At 34.1% G+C, this 22219-nt stretch overlaps 1 protein-coding gene across 4 annotated transcripts in view; it reads right to left on the reverse strand.

Moving 5' to 3' along the window:
• DPYD (dihydropyrimidine dehydrogenase) overlaps window positions 1–22219 on the reverse strand; it is an 895784-nt gene that overhangs the window by 839286 nt on the left and 34279 nt on the right. For 3 of the 4 annotated variants that reach the window (XR_008473049.2, XM_035252229.3, XM_054236576.2), the window contains exon 2: window positions 9325–9435. Coding sequence is in view for 2 of the 4 variants with exons in the window: in XM_035252229.3 (XP_035108120.1) it covers window positions 9325–9435 (111 nt within the window). In the remaining 2 variants the exon portion in view is untranslated. Of the gene's footprint in view, window positions 1–9324; window positions 9438–22219 lie in introns of those variants that run through there. The other variant, XM_035252230.3, reaches the window with a different exon arrangement.

A 22219-nucleotide genomic window follows, 5' to 3' on the forward strand; every position in this document is an offset into this window, starting at 1 on the left:
GTTTACATCATTTACTTTCAGAATTAGTTGCATACAGAGTTTTCCTCAAATCAAGATGTCAAAGGAAACTGATCTCTTTATTCAAATGTCTGCCAATTGAGTTAAATTAATTTGGGGTCTGGAAAATAATAATAGATTTAGTAATACATTATTATCAGTAAAATCATAGCACATCAAGTGCTCCAAAACACTCAGTAATGCATCATGATTGGCAGTGCAATTCAGAAGTTAATGGAATGACCAGGAAATCCCACACAGTTAGCCAGCAAGTACTTCTGACTCAACCTGTGACATCCAAATCCATTTGGGTCCCTACTGTGGTTTTGCAGTTGCTACTGTAATTTAAACACCTGTGGAATCATTACTGGGTCCTGAGGCTGGCTGGCACATCAAGGACAGTGGAAGCCCTTTGGACCAACAACAGGGTGAGGTAAGTGAGGCACTGTAGCACTAAATTTAAGTTGGCACTCAGTTTTAGGATCACTCTCCCAGCTTCCCAAAGTGGGATTCCTCTGGCATTGCCTGCCGTCGCCTACCTTTCTATTATCTTACCGATTCCAATTAGAATCTCTTTCCATCCCACCAGCCTTTTGAGAACTTGCTGGATGGAGGACAGGAGGTGATCATCATTCCCGATAAATTCAAATTCAAAATCAGTCTTTATGGGGTGGTTGTAGTTTTACTACCAACCCTTTCCATTCCTCCTAGAAATTTATACGCATTAGGGAGAGAGCCCACTGGGTTTTTATTTCTTTAATGAAAGAATGTAACTGCAGAAAGCAGAGAAACAAAGGGTATTTCTATTGGACTTAGAATTTTAGAAGTCAGGTTTTCAGAAAAATTGGAAGGATTTCAGTGATTGAAAGTGGATGTAGGAAGAAATGGGTGATAAGTTAAAAGTAATTTTTTTTCCTCCACTCCCATCCTTCTCACCCAGCCTATAAAATATTTAAAGGATGGAGAGACATAATGAGGACCAAAAGGAAAGGGTAGGGCCCAGAGATATTGGTATATCTTAGAGAAAGAGGATCAATGTCCAGTTCCTTAGGCTACTCTCAGAGGGCTGACAAATAGCAGGTGTGGGGAAATGAAAGATGGAGAATCTGTGACTCACTGACAAACGAAATCCTAGGAGAGTAGATTGAATAATGAACTTTCCTGAGCCCCAGTGTTGAGTGGAACACCAGAATGACTGTTATCTTTTCAAGAATAACTTCAAAGTAGTAGAGAAGTGAGGGACAGAAAGGGATCTAATGAATGAAAATGAAGGATGACTCCAAAGTCCCCATGACGGTGACCAGTAGGAAAATGGCATGAAAAATCAGCTGGACTTACCTCACAGCCCACACTTGCCACCAACCCTCATAAAACTTAGATATCAGCCAGAGAAATAAGAGGTGAGGGATACAAGCAGGGAAAAAATAATCCTACCAGTGATACACGTTTCCACTCTCACAGATACTCACAATAGAGTTAAGTTCAGTTACAAGAAAATAAAACAGGTCACATTACCTGCATACCTGAGTTTCTAGTTGGATATCTGTATTCACTGCACAAACATTTCATTTTTCACTGCACAAACATTTCATTTTGCACAAAGAGTTATTTAGTTGCAAAGAATCTATTTTTGCTATTTTTTTAATTTCAGAAACTCTCAACAATCATCTATTTTTGGAAGAAAATATTGTCAAGAAGAAAGCAAGCTCATACTTGAGAAAGTATTTTTGAATATCATCTAAAAAGAGGCAAGGGTAGAACAGGTATTGCTTTCTTACTAAGTATTGAGTGAAAAGTTTATTTACTTTGGAGCTTAAAATTAAAAATTGATATTGTGCATTTGATATGTCAATAGTGGGACATATATGCTCCATCAAATTTAACAGAGCCCAGTAGCTGGCTATCTATGAAAGAGTGAATGACACTGAGTGCTAGTTGTATTAACTAAGTTGGTATCATCTCTTTATAGTCATGTAAACTTGAGAACGAAAAATGGTGCTAGCAGACAAGGAAAACCTTAAGTAATTTCCAAAAGTATAAAAATTAACCATATTTGGAACATAAGAAATAATACATTATTAGAAAAACACATTAACTTATCCTTCCTTCTTGGAAGTCCCCTACTGTTCTCTTGTGGTTCTTATCTCACCTCTCATAGTGCTTATTAGCCAAATTCTCATCTCCGCCTGCTATGTTCAGTGCCATAATGAGCCACAATAGAGCCTTAGGCAAAAATAAAAGGTATGTACCTATATATATATAATTATAATTTCTCTTGACTACTGAGTCTTTTGTTAGCCCCTTATATTTTGTACCTCAGGCCAGTCCCTCACTTGCCTCACCCTAATTTCTGCCCTAATCCCAAAGGTCTAACCAGCACCCTCTTCCCACTCTACACACTCTTCTTGGGTAACTCTTCCCCTAGGCTTTTAATTACTTATGTATATATTGATGATTCAAAAATTCTTTTTTTTTTATATTGTACTTTAGGTTCTGGGATACATGTGCAGATCATGTAGGATTGTTGCCATAGGTACACATATAGCAATGTGGTTTACTGCCTCCATCCCCCTGTCACCTACATCTGTCATTTCTCCCCAAATTCTTTATCTCCATTCTAGACCCTTTACTAATCTACAGCTTTTGCAATGACCCACAGGCACAAGGACCTCAAATAATCCAAAAGTGAGTTTAGTATGTCCCCTCAATTTATACTACAAACAATTAAAAATACACATAAAGTCAACTCCTAAGTCATATGTGTTTTATCTCCTAAATAAGTTCAAGCTTAGCCTCCCTCCTGGTCTTCGTCATTTGTCTGTCAACTTTCTAAACCAGTCCCAGACACCTCACCTCCCATCTTTTCATTAAATCCATCTTCCACACCGAAAGCTAGACTTATTCACCAAAAGGCAAATATGACCAACTCACACTGATCATTACAATTCCTTCATTGTTCTTACTTTGAAAGAGTATTATTATTATTATTTATTGGTATTTCAGTCTTCTTCAAAACAATGTGAGAACTTCTTGGCAAGCCCTATGTCACATCAACTCCAATGTGGTAAGTGGCACAGACAATAAATGTGAAACAAACTAAGACTGACTGAGATTGTGAAGCTCATGCAAGAAAAAAAATGTATCAAAACCCATATATTATTTAGTTATTTTTATTGTCTACAAGGAAAAAAAGTCAATGAACTTGTCATTTCTTTGTTCAAAAAAAATATACTAAAAGAGCTCTCCGGCAATTGCATGGGTTAAGTCCCTAGTACCACCATTTAGTTGTGGAACCATGAATACATTTCTTATGCTTCCATGTGTCTCAGTTCCCTCATCTATGAATGGATGATAAAACATAATACCTACCATACAGGGTGCTTCTGAGGCTTAAATGAATTACTTCACAAAAAGCATTTAGAAATAAAACTGCAGGTAGCAAATTCTTAATATACGTTACAGCTTATTCTCATTGTATTTTTTTATGGTGAGCACCTTCTGTTTCATGCATTTAGAAAAATTTGGTAAAATTCTTAAAAACATATCTAATAATTGGCTAACTGGCTGTCTTTAACTGCCTTTTCTTTTAATTTTCACCCAGCATAAGTTTTCTGATTGGTAATACTTCCTGGTCTTCAAAAATTGCTCATGGAAAATGAGTGCAAAATATTTATGTAATTAGAATAGTTAAACATTTTCAAAAATGGCAAAAATAAACAGCAGTTACGAACACCTGCTTAAAAAATACTGAAATAACTGCTTCATGCTTCATTAACCAGTCTAAACATATTTGCCAGTTTAAATCCCCTACTGAAGTCAGAATTTCCAATTAGTACTAGAATAGTATTAAACTGCCAAGTAAAGACATCCCTGGGCAATAATTTCAGAACTGCCATTCTTAAGGCACTTTTACAGGTCAAACAGATGTTTATTTTCCAAGAAGCCTATAATTTACTTATTAAACCAAATTTGTATCTATTTTAATAAACAATTTTAGACTACTTATTTTTCTAGATTTTATTCATCTCTGAGTAGCATTTAATACAGTGCCTGAAATATGGATGCTTCAAGCACCGAAGAAATAGAAAAAAGGAAGGAAGGAAGAAGGCAGATAGTGAGAGAGGACTATACAATGCCTCAAGAAAAACTTCTCTAATTGTTGGGTCCAATTATAACTCTGTTTTGGATAAGTAAACATAAGAAACATATAGTATATATGTTTATACTATGTATATTTATAGTATATAAAATCAGTTACCGGATTTTTCATGTAAACTAAGTGAATCATACCCATGAAAACATAAACATTTATTTTTAGAATTAGACCTCATAATCTGATCAATTATATATAGTATATATTATTAGACATTATAATTATAGATAAGACATAATTATAATTATATATCATATATAATTGTTCAGATTATAATGTCTAATTCTAAAAATAAATGTGCATATATACACATTTATATCATATATATTTATATATTGTAATGTCCAATTCTAAAAATAAACATATATATAATATATATAATTGTTCAGATTATAATGTTTAATTCTAAAAATAACTGTTTCATTTTATTGTTTAATGTTTAAAAATAAATGTCTAATTCTAAAAATAAATGTTTACGTTTTCATGGATATGATTCACTTTGTTTACATGAAAAATCAGGTAATTCGGAATATATCCAAATGGCAAAACAAATGGTTTGTTAGCAAATCCTGCTTCTCAAATAACAAACAGAAAAGTAAAAACATAGTTGTGACTTCAAAGAACCCAATGATAAGACATTCAAAGAATGATGTGAGTAATTATTGGAATCAAAAAATAACAAAACATTGTAAAGCCAAAGCAAAACAGAAATTCAAGCAAAATTAAATAAATCCTTTATCCAGGTATGGTCAGAGAGTTGGCTGAAAATGTAAAACTTTAGTTATGTTCAGAAATGTGAGATTACTGGTTAGAAATGTGACATCAATTACAATTTGTATTTTTCTTAACTTTTATCTTACCTATTTTCTCATAATCTTACTTTTCTTTACTAAGGAGGTGAATTGATATACTAGAAATAACACACAACATCCCGATGACCAGGATTTTAGGTCTGGCTGGAACTCTCAACCTACATAATCTCATCAGTAAAATTAGGAAACCAATTTAAGTTGTCCACATGCCTCATGGTAAAAATCAAATGCAATATGTAAAGACACTCTAGGAACTGTCAAGCACTATATGTGAAAATGTTTAATCCTTATGTACAGTATGCAAAGAACAGGTAAAAAAAGAATCCTATTCGTTCATGTATGCATGCATTCAACAGATATTTAGCGTGCACCAACTATGTGTCAGACGCTATTCTAGAAACTGGGACACAGCTAATGAACCAAACGCATAAGTTTCTGCTCTAGCAGACCTTATATTCTAGTGGGAAAAGATATACTATCAACAAATTATGAGTAAAAAATAAGAGTATATTAATAACAGATACTGTGAAGAAAAACTAAGCATGGAAATCTAAGAAGAGATAGGCCGGAAGAGCAAATTAGAATTTGTAAAAGGGTGGCCAGAGAAGGCCTTACTGGCATAACAGTTGTGGAAAAAATGAGCAAAAACAAAAACTGTATCCAGTGAACTGGAAAAACACTGAAAGACTCTAATTACAGAATTTTAAAAGGATTCCTCATATGCATTAAGAATAGACTCTACAGAGCAAGCACTATTTGGAGACTTATTGCAAGGTTATTGCAATAAGGTAGATAAGAGATGAAGTGGTATCTTAGAAAGGTGGACACTGGGCCGGGCGCGGTGGCTCACACCTGTAATCCCAGCACTTTGGGAGGCCGAGGCGGGTGGATCACGAGGTCAAGAAATCGAGACCATTCTGGTCAACATGGTGAAACCCCGTCTCTACTAAAAATATAACAAAAAATTAGCTGGGCATGGTGGCGCATGCCTGTAATCCCAGCTACTCAGGAGGCTGAGGCAGGAGAATTGCCTGAACCCAGGAGGCGGAGGTTGTGGTGAGCCGAGATCGTGCCATTGCACTCAGCCTGGGTAACAGGAGCAAAACTCCATCTCAAGAAAAAAAAAAAAAGAAAGGTGGACACTGGTAGAGGTGGGGAAATATAGTCATATTCTGGATATATTTGAAAACATAGAAAAAACAACCTTCTAATTAGTTGTGAGAAGTGAGAGAAATAAAGAAACCAAAGCCTTTAATATTTTGCTCTAAGTAAAAGGATGGATAGAGAAGACTACAGGAAAAACATGTTTTGGAGGCAAGATCATAATTCAGATTTTAAACACATTAAATTTCAAATGCCTATTAGACATCTAAGTGGAGATGTTCAAAAGACATTGGTTATAGACTCAGAGAGAGTAATGCAAGCTAGAAATACAAAGGAATCTTCAATGTAAAGATGGTATTAAAAGTAAGGAGATAGTGAGATAACCAAGGTCGTGACTATTTTAAAAGAAAGAAACAGAGAGTTTCAGTTCTGGGCACTGTATTATAGAGGCGAGAGGAGAAATAACAAAAAAGTAAAGAAAAACAAGAAGGAGATGTCAGTGAGGTAAGAAGAAAACTTTTTCTTATTATCAGTTACTGGTTACTGTCTAGCCGGTGAGTTAAAAAGTTCTGGCATCCTACTTGGGTCTTTATGAATTGAAAACAAACTGTATCTTTTGGTGATACTTATATTCAAATCTTTATGCTAGCACAAAGAGGATAATAACAAAAGGGAAATGAGCAGCATTATTTAACCACACTGAGGATAACTTTCAACTCTAGCTTCATATTTCCCTTTTGGGAGTAAACCTCACTGCTCTGCAAAATCCATGAATGTCACAAAAAGAGTCTTCAAACTAATAGACATCAGTACAGTAAATTTGATCTTAAAAATTAAGATTACCATTTTAACATAGATCTAAAGTTTTCATTTTATTTTTCTACTAATACTCATTATAGAAGACCTGAAAGATGCAAAAGTGCTAAGAAAAAAATACAATCACTATTAACATTTCAGTATATTTTCTTGTGTTCTTTGTGGATATACACATAAAGGTATGGTTATGTGCAAGTATACACAACCACTATTGAATATAGTATTGTTAAATGCTTTTTCCATGTAACACAGATAGTATTTAACCAGATTATTATTTCAAAAACATTTAATGACTACTCAATATACCATTAAATTAATTTACTCTAATTTGCTTAACCATGACCCACTGGTTGGAATTCAGTGGGATTTCCCCTACGCTTCTCTCCATTGAGTAAATAATGCCTAAGATAATCCTCTTTGTACTTAATTCTTTACCTACATTCCTAATTCTTTTCTTCAAATATGTTATTAGAAAATATATTACTGTTATAAGTGTTTGATAATTTAAAAGTATTGTTATGGATTGAACTATAGCTCCCAAAAAATCACATCTTGAAGTATTAACTCTCACTATCTCAAAATAAAGCCTATATTTGGAGAGAGAATCTTTAACGAGGTAATTAATTTAAATGAGGTTATTAAGGTTATGTCCTAATCCAATATAGCTGATGTCCTTATTTGAACACAAGCACACCCCAAGTGAAAACTCAGAGAGAAGATGCCATCTACAAAACAAGGAGAGAGGTCTCAGAAGAAATCACCATGATCTGGGACTCCTAGCCTCCAGAACTGTGAGAAAATAAGTCTCTGTTGTTTAAGCCATCTAGTCTGTGGTATCTTGTTACAGCATCCCTAGCAAACTATCACAAGTATAAATGAATATTGTCAAAGACATTGTCAAATTATTTTCTAAATATTTGTGCCAATACATATTTGAAAGAGAAAGCTGACCTCAGTGCACCTTGGTCATTATTTTTAAAATGACAAAATAAACTCAATTTACAGGATCACATTATGAGATAAAAATGCTAATTTCCATAAAATAACAACAACAGCAATCATAATAAAGAAATCCTCCATTTCAAAATAAAATCCTGACCATCAATAGTTTGAAAACATATAAATGCAAGACATTAGGGAAGTCATATAGTGTCTCTTGATCACAGTTGACAGACCTTTAAAAATCAGAGATTTAGGCTCAATAGTTTTTAAGGGCTAAGTGTAAAAATATTATTTAATTTTTTTTTTAGTGTTCTTCAAGTGTTCATATATACAGGGTCATGCCTTATAATTGGCTATTCCTTGAACAACCTGAATCACATTGGTTTCCTTTTAGAAACCTCTACTAGAAGCATCATGGTAAGAAGCAAAGCTCCAAAAACTAGAGCAAGAAAAACTGAATTCAAAATCCAGGTCTGTTACTACATGGCTATGGGATATTTTCATGTAATATTGTTTCTTTATTTCTATTTCCTTTTTTCATTCAAAAGCTTTGCCCAGTGGCTGGTGATAAAAAAATTTAAAAAGAAGATAAATACAAGCACATATGAGTACACACCCTCAATTCCCATCCTCAAAGAGTTAATAATACAAGAAGGAAAGAAGTAGATAAAATAAACTAAAATCATGCATTCTATAAGAAAGTATATACAAAGTTCCAATAGAGCTAATGTTAAGCTAATACTACCAAATCACTCATTAATCTGGGAATATTAATTTGGCAGAAATTAATTTTGGAAAATCAGATAAAAATGTGTTTCTTTCAAAACTTAAAAATGTATATAACTCTAAGATGAAATTTCTAATATTGCCTTTAAGGTTGTACTTATATCCCATCTATGGTCTCACAGTTTCAGCTCTATAATCACTTTCTAGAAACAGTTAAATAAGGTTCTAGCACTAATCTCAGAAAAATGCTTTTTCATTCCTGCACCTCACCTGCAAATATTAGATGTTCATATTAAACAACTAATGTTCATATATTCTGTGAGAGTATATTTTTAAAGTCTGCAGATACCATTATAACTTTCTTCATTTAGACTATATCTTCAATATGAAAACTCTTCTGTATCATTACATCATTATACACAATTTTAAGACAAATTTTAAAGATTTTGAGAAAAGAAATTTTGGCACCAAACTAAATTTACAGATTGCACATTCCTTATCTGAAATGCTTGATATCAGAAGTGTTTCAGATTTGGGTATTTTGGATTTTTGGATTTGGGTTACTCAACCTGTATATAATTTGTATTTCAGCAGATTTTTTAAAGCAGTGTAATTAAAAATACCCTTTCAAATTTATTCAAATATTTAAAATATTTTTAAAATCACAGCTGTACTTTAGTACCTAATTGTATTTCTAAGTATATGTAAAATCTTGTCTTAAAATGTGTGGAGTGAGGTAATTTTCAGCATGAAATAGTGTATCAGTGCACTTACAAAGCAGTTCTTATCAGGATTTCTTTTCCAATGTTTCTTGTCTAATTTCTTCGCCGAAGTGGAACGCAGAGTTGCATGAGTTTGTGTTCGAGGATTTAAAGCCAGGATGCTCTACAGACAGCATAAACAATGTATAAATATATGGAAATACATTTAAACTTATTTTTATTTATTTTGAGACAGAGTTTCTCTCATGTTGTCACCCAAGCTGGAGTGCAGTGGTGCAATCTCAGCTCACTGCAACCTCCACCTTCCAGGCTCAAGCGATCCTCCCACCTTAACCTCCCAAGTAGCTGGAACTACAGGTACATGCTACCATGCCCGGCTAATTTTTGTACATTTTGTAAAGACAAGGTTTTGCCATGTTGCCCAGGCTGGTCTTGAACTCCTGGGCTCAAGCAACCCACCTGCCTCAACATCCCAAAGTTCTGGGATTACATGCATGAGCCACCATGAGCCACCGTGGCTCTCAAAGAGTTAGCTTACTTTAATAGACTAATACTGGATAAAATATGAACGAATTAATTCCTATTATATTTTCTGCTAATTAGTCAGAAGCAATTCCTGGCTAGAAAAAAAAAAAAAAACTTCACAGAAAACAAACAAATAAACATCATTATCAACAACAACGACAAACAACATACTGGTGTTTCACCAGAGAAAAGGAACGATGGTAGCAGCAAATGCTTCTGTTTAACTGAATTAACATTATTAGCTACCATCTTTCAATAATGATTACATGTTGAAAATCAAGATGCAACAGCTGAAGAAAAGCCCGCAGAAAAGATCTGGGAGAGACACAGTGTATTTCAGTAGCTTTCATACAGAAGAGAGATTTAATTTGTTTTCTATTAATACAGAACCAAGGCTGTGAAAATTAACGAGAAAGATTTGGATTCAGATATGAATTAAGAAGTGGCAGCTGAGATTGTATTACAAATCACTCTAGCCAACATTTCTGCAGTCATTTTAAACAATGTTCATTTCAAAAGTCTTCTTCCATGAAGATACCCCTAACTAATCTAGATCCATTTTTCTATTCCAGATCACTCAAACATCTCTACCACAGTATTCCAATTTAAACAGTAACTGCTGCTTTAAGAATTTTTCTTCCCTTCTAAACTGTGACTGTTTTGAGAGACTACGGACGTTTTTAAAATCTTTCAGTCTCTGATATATAGCACCAAGTAGATAGCATATGCTTATTCCTGTAAAACAGTGGTTCAAAATCATTAATCTGCTTTTTAATTCCTGGTAGTCATATAACTTTGAGTAAACCATTGATCTTTTTTGATCTTTGATTTCCTCACATACAAAATAGGGCAACACCTGAATCGGAAGTAAAGAATAAATGAAATGCATGATACAACATGCTTTCTAAACTACAAACACCCTAACAATTAAAGTGTAGTGAAAATGGAATCCAGAGGCTATGTGCAACAGTAATCCTCTGTCCATGATTTGTTCATGTAGGGAATAGGTAAGAATTTGACAAGAGTCCTGAGAACGCAATTCCTACTAGATTTGACCAAGTCCAAAATCACCTTCCAAACTTAGATTCTACGATTCTTTAAAAATTATTGGGTCATGTTCATTTTCACATATAAAAATGAACCCTTATTGAGATCCACAGAGAACTATTAAAAATGCCAAAATAAAAACAGATAAAAGTATTATTATACTATTTACTCTAGACACAAGCTAAAAATGTTATTCCTTCCTCCACTATTGTAATTCCACAGTAAACATATCTAAAGTAATCATTTTCTAGGTGATATCGTAGCTGATTTTATAAAAATACTTATCACATGCTAATATGAAGAATTTAAAAATCGTAAATGACTTTCTAAAATAAATGTTATACTTAGTATTCTTAGACAAAAATAAAATCAGAAAAAGTCACTTCATTTCATTCTGCATTTGACTGAAAGTGGTAATAACAATCCTCTCTGTTTTAAGTTTTCAGAGTTTAAAAGTTCAAAAGCTTTCACATCCATTATGTAATTTCACTTACAAACAGCCACTATTAACTCAATACTTTGGATGAGCAAATAAATTGAGAGTGGTTAAGTAACCTGCTTAAGATCTCACCGTTCATATACAAATAGAATTGAATTGTAACTCGGTTCTTCTGAGTGTGGGACTTATATTAAACCTCATCCAAAGATGAGGCCTATATTTAAAAGTTACTTTTTGAGATGTAAGGTAGGAAATATTTTTTACCACATGTTTAAATAATATCAAATTGCACCTGAGTAGCTCAATGAAAAATTAATTTCAAGCCCTGTCTTGAGCAAGCTAGTACACACAACCATTAAGAGGTCACCTCTGGAATGGTAGAGTAAGGAACTCTGCAGACTAACTTCCATAAAAACAAACATAACTGCAGAAACAGTAAAAATAAAAACCCATTAAAGTCTCTGGAAATTTTTCTTAAGGCAAACAGCAAATGAAGAAACAATAATTCATGAAACTCTACTAAAACTGGTAAGAGGAGTGAAGATCTAACCCACCCCATTTCAGTCCAGTTTGACAGTCATTCTACCTCAAATGGGTGTATCTCAAAACACAGCTTGCTCTACTCCAGCCACCAGCTGAAGGCTATGGTATCTCCCAGGGAGGAGTAAGAGGCCAGCATTTCTCATTTTCTCTCTCCCTCATGCTACACAGAGACAAAACTCCAACTGAGTGCAGCTGAGACTAAAGTGCAGCTGACAGGTCAGAAGCTCTGTTACTCCATCCAGCCCCCATTTATAGAACCAAGGTTCTACCTCAGGAATATCACGTCAATAACACCAGGGTCCTGATCATCCTGTCTCACCTCACTCTTCGGGTAGAGTTTGCACACGAGGAACAGCAAGCTGAGAGAACTAGAGGCTATTGCCTATACCAAGCAGCTTGCTCATAAAGCAGAAATTTAACTGAGAGAATTGGGCTCTTGTTACTGCCCTCAGCTCTGGAGTGGTGGCCCAGAGATTTTTCCCAGAAGATACAAGCCACAAGAACAGAGGGTTCCCCCCAAAAGAAGTGACTTTATTTGAACCTGGACACAGGGAAGTTCAAACTTATGAGTACTCTTAGAAACAATAAAAATGTTCATGTCAAACAATTAAGAAAAGGGAGGTAGCTTCAGGAAAACAATAAACTAAACCATAAGGCAGACAGTTCATAAGGGAAAACCAGGGAAAGACACATAAGACAAGCTCTCCTGGAGTTACAAAAAAACCTCAAGGACCCACCTAAAAAACTACCACTGAAAAAGAGCCCAAATTTAACTGAAAATCATACTTGTGGAACAATTTATATTCCACAGCAAAATTAATAAATCAACCAGAGGCCAGTGGAACTAAGATCTGGATGACATTAACACAGGCAGACAACTTAACAGAGAGATCAGAGAAAAAGGCAGAGACACCTACTAAAACCATGGTCACTCAAGAATGACTGCACATATTCAAGGCTGCACCCTGTGAGAATGATATCAGAGGTTCACACCAGAGGAAAATATACATCCCTAAATAGTATATACAGGGCAGGCATAAAAGCTCATGCCTATAATGCCAGCACTTTGGGAGGCTGAGGCAAGTGAATTGCTTGAGGAGCTCAAGACCAGCCTGGGCAACATAGCGAATCCCCATCTCTACGAAAAATGCAAAAATTAGCAGGGCATGGTGGCACATGCCTGTGGTCCCTGATACTCAGGAGGCTGAGGCAGGAGGATTGCTTGAGCCTGGAAGGTCAAAGATGCAGTGAGCTGTGACCATGCCACTGTACTCCAGCCTGGGCAACAAAGTTAGATTCTGCATTAAAAAATAAAGTATATCCAGTCCAGTCACTAAACAAATCAATAACAACAAGTCACCCTCCTCTAGTAGGGGGATTAGTGTCCAGCAAAAATTGCTACATTATGTAAGATGTTCAGTCTTCAAATTAAAAAAGTATAAGCCAGGCAAAGAAACAGAATTGTATGATCCAGACACAAAAGAGCAGACGATGGAAACTGCCTTTAAGAGGGCCCATGTGTCAAATTTAACACTTTGATATGGTTTAGCTGTATCCCACCCAAATCTCATCTTGAACTGGAGTTCCCAGAATCCCCATGTAGACATGGGAAGAACCCAGTGGGAAGTAATTGAATCACTGGGGTAGTTACCCCCATGCTGCTGTTCTCATGATAGTAAGTGAGTTCTCAAGAGATGTGATAGTTTTATAATGAACTATTCTGTCTTTGCTAAGCACTTCTTCCTGCCCCCATGTGAAGGACGTGTTTGCTTGTCCTCTGCCATGATCATAAGTTTCATGCACTTTGGGAGGCAGAGGCAGGTGGATCACTGAGGTCAGAAGTTCAAGACCAGCCTGGCCAACATGGTGAAACCCCATGTCTACTAAAAATAAAAAAATTGGCCAGACATGGTAGCATGCACCTGGAATCCTAGCTACTCAGGAGGCTGAGGCAGGAGAATCCCTTGAACCCAAGAGGCAGAGGTTGCACTGAGCCAAGATCATGCCACTACACCCCAGCCTGGGCAACAAGAGTGCAACTCCATCTCAAAGAATCAATCAATCAATTAAAAAATGAAAAAATAAAACTAAAGGAAGTTCTTCAGGTAGCAAGTAAGTAACCACAACTTCCTATTCACATGAAAAAACAAAGGCTAACAGTAAAGTATAGGTAATTATGAAATTCTAATAGACAGCATAAATGTATATTGACAGACTAGATAAAAAGCAACATGCAACTATGTGCTGTCTTTAGGGGTCACACTTTAAACTCAACAACACCAATATGTTGAAAGTAAAAAATGGAAAATGGCATATCATGCAAATAGCAGCAGCATAAAAACTGCAGTGCCCATACTAACATCAGAAAAAAACTTCAAAAAAAAAATGTTACTAAAAATGAGGAATATTTACTATGATAAAGGCTTGATCTACCAGGAAAATATAATAATTTTAAACATATATGTGCCTAACAACAAGGCCCAAAATACAAACAAATTTGGAGGGGAAACAGATCTTTAAACAATACTAAAAATTTCAATACCCCACATTAAATAATGGATAGAACAACTAGGCAGAAGACCAAAAAGGAAACAGAACACTTGAACAATACTATAACTTATATACCCATAGAATACCATAAAAGAAATACAAATTCTTCTCAGTTCTCTATAGAACCTTCTCTAGGATATATCATATACTAGATGAAAAAAAAAGCCTTCATTAACTTAAAAATATTAAATCATACAAAATAGTTCTCCTCACAATGGAATGGAATTAAATATAAATAACAGACGGAAATTTAGAAAATTCAAAAATATGATGAATATTGTAAACATTATGCTAAGTGAAAGATGCCAGCTATAAAATATGACATTGTATTATACCATTTATATAAAATGTCCAGAATAAGCAAATCTATAGAGATAAAAACTATCTTAGTGGTTTCTCAGGCTGGAGTATTAGGGAGAAATGAGACGCTACCACAAAAAGGATATGTGATTTCTTTCTGGAGTGAAGAAACCTGATTATGGTTATATTGGCATAACTGAATATACTAAAAAACACTTTGAATTCTATACTTTACATTGGTGAATTATTGGTTTGTGAACTCTATATGAATAAAACTGTTACGAAAAATAAAACCCCATTAAATTCTACATTCAGTCAATTTAGCCACATACTTTATTCACTCTAATAAATACCACTAAAACTTCCTTTATTAGCTCAATATAAATGTAAGAAGATTATTTTAGTAACTCCTAAATATTATAGAAATCATATTTATTCAGTCTATCAATTTTAGATATCTGTGTCTTTTGGAAGAAAAATACATAATAAAGCTGTATTTTTAAATGGTTTATTGCTTATGATGAAATAATACTAAAGCAACCTACTTTAAAAAGCCAGTATTAGAAAATGCAGGTAAACTCATGCTTATAGAAAAAAGTGAAAACATTTTCTTATTCCAGAATACAATGTTTACTTATCTATTCAGGTTTCAATCATAACTAATCTCATACATTAATTCATATTGAGAAATAATAAAAAGGTACAATTTTTAAAAAGTAATTATTCTAACATTTAAAGCAAAAAAAACAAGTAACATGCAAGAAAGATGGCTGCATTTATTTTAGTTTTTATTTCCATAATCCATATTGTGATAAATGATCATGTTTATCTATGTCAGCATAGTAATATAACTTTTGAGAATAAACATTCTGAATGTAATTTATTGGCTACTTATCACAGCTACTTTTCTTTCACATAGCATAAGTAGAAAGCATAACATAACATGAAATATTGGGTTAACCTTTTGCAAAAAGGCAGTGAGTTGAATTCAATGGATCTTGGGTAAAAATAAATTGGATTGTGGAAAATGGTTACCAAGGATTTGACTTAATAATATCCCAAATGAAAAGTGATATAAAATAAAAATACAAGACATGAATGGTTCAGAGCTGTTAAAAATAATTTTCCCAAGCAAGACTTTTAAAAACTAAAAGTCAATATCATCAATAACTAAGCAGCTGGCAGATAATACAGGAGAGTTCTAAATTGCATTCTTCCTAAGAAATGGCCAAAGCCAGGTTCCAACAGGACACAGGGTCCCCTCTCTGGATAAACTGAGCACTTTAAGAAGCCCATTAACCCTTTCGGATACAGGGTATATTACTTACAAAGGAAGATTTTTCTCTCATCAAAAAATTTGACCTTTGGCTTTACCAATCATTTTCAGTAACACAATAAAATTATACTGGTTATTCTAGAAGCAGAAAAACAAAATTAGAAAAAAAATTAACTGTACTAATTTTGCTTAGTTTAAGAAATGATAGAATATGATCCCTGGCCAACTATAAATGAAATCGAACAAAAGTTATGTATCGTCACTGCTTGGTCTGTTAACACTATTTTGTGAAGCACTGGAATGCTGAAACATACAAACTAGAATTATGCATCTAAAGAGAGTTTTTTTTGTATTACCACTGAGGCAAAAAAAGAGAAGCTGTATTGATTATAATCACAGGCCCTCACGTCACCAGTAAAATCACTGAATCTTAGGCCTAAAATATTGGCGCTCCACTATTATTCAAGAGCTTGAATTCCAATTGAAGGATGCTACTTGACCAACATGTCTTCTTTCTTAACATGTGATTTTGTTTTACATCACAATAGTAATTATCCAAACATAGTGTGCCATTAAGCTCCCTTTACCCTTTGCATCTGAAGTTATAAACAAAATTTTCCTATTCAATACTGGTAATTATTTACTATAATTCTGAGGCATTAAAATGATACACATGTTGCTAACATTTTGTACTTATATATGCTTAGGATGACAAATTAAGTTTTGTCTTATTTAAATTATGCTGAAATTTTCTTTAATGGCTTATTCTGAGTTCTCTATGTTATCTCCTCCTTTCCAATGCATCAAATAAACAAATAATAATAATAATAAAAACGTTTTTCCCATTTCTTTAATAATTGGGCATAAACACTTTGATTTCAATATAACATTGAATTGTACTGCCAATTTTTCCTCAATAAATATTCAAAGCTAACAGAAAAATAGAAATATCTATTGATTAACGCTTTTGATCAGTATGTGTTGCCTTATCCAAGTAACAATCTAACAAATGCTGGTCATTGGAGAACTATACTTTTCCGTTTATTTGCTTAACAGTCTCTTGTTTAAAAACCCCAGTGTCAGCCAATTATCCTACCCTTTTCTATGTGTCTCATTAGTAATAGTGTATAGTGATTTAATTAATATATTAGAAACTCACAAAGGTACCTTTTTTTCTTGAATAAGCTCAGAACCAATATGACCCATATCCTGCTAGGTAAGGAACAGAAGAGGAGAGAATGCATCTTTATTTTGCATCCTAGGTTCACACTTGAGATACAATCAACCTTAGAGTTTGAAAATTTTAGAAACCCATGGTAATCAGTCCTGGTCAAAGACTTTCATTTACCTAATAATTTTTTAAATGTACTTCCATTCTTTGCCCAGACACAGGTTTCTGAGCCCCTAGGTTGGTCTACTTTTCCAAGTAACTTATCTTACTTTTTTCCCCAATTTTATTAGCTCTGTACAAAGGCCAATTTTCCCTTCATGCACAGTGAGTAACTCACTACAGTTGATCAAAAATGTATGAAGGAAAGAATCTCTGATAGTCCTAAATCTTACAACTTTCCATTTATTAAGTATCCACTAAGCAATATGCATAGTGTCTTAGGTTAAATTTAGGTTTCTATCTTAGCTCTACTACTTTTGCTGTTTTTTTAAACTCTCATGTTCTCTCCTGTAAAATGATTAGTAATAGTACTGACCCCACAGGATTGTTCTGATGATTAAATAAGAAAATGCAAAGGATGTTTAGAATGGTGCACACAGTAAGTTCTTATCACATGTTAGTATGTATGTAACAGAACTAGGTTTTAGCCACTATTAACCAAACGTATATTCACATTCCTGTATTGTCATTCTGAATGTACGCATGGGAATCATTTTTTAAGCACATAAAATATAGAAAAAAAGATGAAGGCAGCAGGGTACAAGGTATTTATGAATAAGACAGTACAAAAAAATAGAGATGTATCTCAGAGGAAACCAAACACTGACTTGAGTCATGGGTCTCTAAACTTATCATTGCCCTAAGCCCTGCAATTTCAAAGGCAGACTGGCTGAATATACAATATGCTTTTCACAAATTAATATGGCAGTATGGAAGGGTCATGAAATTCAAAAACAGATTTTAATATCCATCACATATATAGAGCAATGTAGACATCATTTTATAATCCATAGAACTGTATATAACTCTTGAGTCTTTGGTCCTAACATGTTTAGGTGAATTTACATTACATTTCCTTCCCAGGAAGGACATGTCAGATGAAAAATGATGAATTTGTAAAACATCAAAAAATGTTATCAGCTGAAAATAAATGAATCCCTTCAAATGCTCATCATATCGCCTGGAATATTTGATTCATTTCTACTGAGCATATAGTTAACACAAATAGTTCACAGATTTTAAAATATTGTGTCTATCATGTCACTCTCACACTCAACAAGCTAAGGTCAGCCACAGGAAGCTCTTTGTCCTTGCAAGACCCACTGTGTGACTCTCCTTCACTTCTAAAATACACACCACACAACAGGTGACTAAATAATCTCTAAATGAAAAAAAAAAGTATTTTTACTATCTTTCAGAAAATATTGAGAATTCAAACACAAGAATAATAACTTACACATCTGATATTAACCTCACAATTCTTAATACAGAACAGAGCATGCCAAAGGTAGTCACTAATTCCGACTTAGATGATTTAGTCTGCTAAGGATTTTATAACAGAATACCATAAGCTGCATGGCTTAAACAACAGATCTTTATTTCTCATGGTGAGAGAGGCTGGGGAGTCTAAGATCAAGGTGCCTGACAACTTGGTTCCAGGTAATAATCCTTTTCCCTTTTCTGACTCACAGACAGCCACCTTTTCACAATGTGATCATGTTGCAGAGAGAAAGAATGAGAGAAAGCCCTCTGTAATCTCTTTTCATGAGAAGCACTAATCCCATTATGAGAGTCCCACCCTCATGACATCATCTACTCCTAGTTACCTTCTAAAGGCTCCATCTTCAAATACTACACATTGGGAGTTAAGGCTTCAACATATGAATTTTTAGGGGACATAAATAGTTCATAACAGACAAAGAAAGGATTCTACCACATGTGAAAGTATGCAAATACTATTAATATTGGGCATCAACTTAATGACACCTTTAGCCTAAGAGTTCAAATGGTACCAGGCTGATTGTACCATTTCATTTTATCAAGAAGAAACTTCAGAATAACCAAAGAAGATATTTTAAAATATTGCTTAAGAAAAGAAAAACAATATTAACAAATAATTTAATACTAGCTATTAGCTATATATCTTCCTTTATTCTTTAAACAATTTCAATACCAAAACAATAATAAAATATATACTAATATGTATATATACTGTTTGCATATTTTCATTATGAGAATTGAGAATAAAGTATCAAGTGAAAACACTTATAAAGAATATCAAAAATTTATAAAATATGAGAATCTATACTGCATTTTTTAAAATTTCATTAATTAAAAACTATTTCAATTTAATATAATGTGGCAAAGCATCCAGGTATTATATATTTAAATTAAAATCAATATGTAGAAAACATTTAACTATGAAAATACTGTTGGAATATCTCGTATTTGCAAAAGTTGAACATATGTATAAATATATACAAATGCCAAAGACAAAATTGTGAGAAAGGAAAGTTGATGGGGATTATTACCTTACCAAAAAAATTCACCAGTTCACTGGGTAAGAAAATCTATATTTTAGCATTTACACTTTTTTTCGTTCAAAACAAATGAGTCAATTTACCTCAAAACTTGCTTTACAGAAATTGACTGACTCCTATGTAACATTGGCCTTAGAGGGTCTTTTCAAGTAGTATGAAAAGTACAATGACTTACCTTTAATCTAATAACTTTGTGTACACAATACACTGATTTACAAAAGACACTGCTCACAAGACCAGGGTTATTTTAGTTCAAAAGAGGCTAAGTGTACACCAGCATGCTAAAATTAAATAATACCAGTCAACAATTAGAAAAGCTGGAAACCAAGACTTTAAGGAAAAGATGAAAGCAGGACCTGGGCTAATCGAGTTTAAATTTTTTACAAATTAAGTAAATGGAGCAAATAGCATGATTTTCAGGTTCACAGAACTGTAATAAATCATAGCTTGACTATCTAACCTTCATCTGTATGGTTAACAGCTAAAAGGAAATATATATGGGCTGGCACATGATTTATGTTAAAAGTAAGAACTGAAATGATAAAAATGACTTCATTTCTGGATTTTATTAATGGAAGGACTATCATAAGATATCTATTTTTGAGAAGGATCAGGGTAGGGCAAGGAGCTGAGGAGTTGGGGAATTGGGTGAGTTGAGGAGCTGGACTATCTAAAATCAAGAAAATGCCATATTTTAAAGCATGTGTTATTATTGTACTATTAAATCTTAGTTTAACTTACAATTCTCCATGATTTTTATGCAGTATTCAATACTGCTGATTCTTTCTTCTATCCAGAAACTCATCAGCTTTGGTTTCCCTCGCATCCTGGCATTAAGACACCCCTTTCTCTTCACTGGTTTTACTGTTGTTACTTCCACTGTCCCTGGTCAATCACAATTCTGGGTTCTTGAATTTTTATTGCATGCCCCTCTCCTCTCCTTCCTTGAAAATAGTCAGTGCTTGGCATTAATGATTACCTTTCTGCAGTTAAGTTTTATATCTATTTCCCAAACCTCAAGATATTTGCCTTGATCTACTGCTATCCACGTCATTGAAAGCCAAATATATAACCTACTTAATTGAGTTCCATCACGATCTCAATTTCTTCACATCAAAAAACAACATACTGCCCTTCCCCACACCCAAAACTTTTAACTCTTCTTGATTTCTGTCAATGATACCACTACTTCTCTGACAAACTAGGTTTCATATTGTGGTCAATCTATAGCTATTACTTCTGTTTTGTTCCTTAAACCCACGTAATAGTCTGTTAGTCACATCTGGCCAGTCTTTTGTATTCCCTATTTCTCCAACCTATGGAAGATCCTTCTTGCAGTATGTCTGGATCATAATACAATAGTACTCTCCTAATTGGACTACTCACTCCAAGTCTTGTGCTTCCTCTCCCTTATTAGACAGATATCCTTCATAAATGCACACTTGTGCAAACATACCCACACACATGCACACATACACAAAGCTTAAATGGCTCCCCATTAAATACATCATACTAATAAAAACCACTGTCTTTCGGTGCAACCTGGTACCTACTTGCCACTCCAACCTGCCTCCACCCTAACCTATTTGTCGTTTGTTAAATCTATGTACACTTTTATTTCTATACCTTTGCTTGCATCATGCCTTATGTCCAGGATCCAGTCACTCTATGTTAGTCTAAATGCTAATTTTCCTTATGCTTTAAATAAAAACCATTTCATCCAGAAGTTGAAGAAGTGGCTCTTCCTCTATGTTAGATTATACCCAGGAAATTCTGGGGAAGTTCTTGTCACTACCATTCATTTAACATATAGGATATGATATCAAATCATTATTAATATATATGTCCTCTCCCATCAAATTGGTCAGTAAAACTCTCAAAAGCAAGAACATATTTTATATAAGCTCCTGTCCTCAAAACCTAGCAAAATACTTTCCTAGAGAAAAAATTTTTTAAAAGTTGTTAATAAAAAAAAATTCCTTAGCAAAACAGTAAAAAAAAAAACTTCTATTGGAAAGTGAAAGGACTGTAATGGCAGCGGTACAAATGGAATTCTGTTTTCTTCTTGGTGTTCTTTCTATTTCAATAAACAAAGGGAACACCATACAGTACTTGTCAGTAGTTACAAAGATTTTAAGCCATATAATCATTAACTACTCAAAAATGTGAGGTCAGGGTTTTCCTCACTTTCATTCTGAGGTTTAATCATGCAACTGACTTGCTGAAGCAGCAGTGAAACACTTCAAACTGAACCTTGTAATCTGTGATAATATAACATCAGCAACAAGTTCTGACAATAACACAAATGAATCACTTGTTTCAACTCTTAAAGTGTTACAGGGTCAAAATTTCAAACTTTAGGCTGAGCAAGGTGGCTCACACCTGTAATCCCAGCAATTTGGGAGGCTGAGGTGTGCAGATCATTTGAGGCCAGAAGTTCAAGACCAGTCTGGCCAACATAGCGAAACGCCGTCTCTACTAGAAATACAAAAATTAGCTGGGCATGGTGGCATATGCCTGTAATCCCAGCTACTTGGGAGGCTAAGATGGGAGAAT

This window comes from Callithrix jacchus, chromosome 7 (assembly GCF_049354715.1).
Source record: "Callithrix jacchus isolate 240 chromosome 7, calJac240_pri, whole genome shotgun sequence".
In the NCBI taxonomy this organism is placed as follows: domain Eukaryota; kingdom Metazoa; phylum Chordata; class Mammalia; order Primates; family Cebidae; genus Callithrix; species Callithrix jacchus.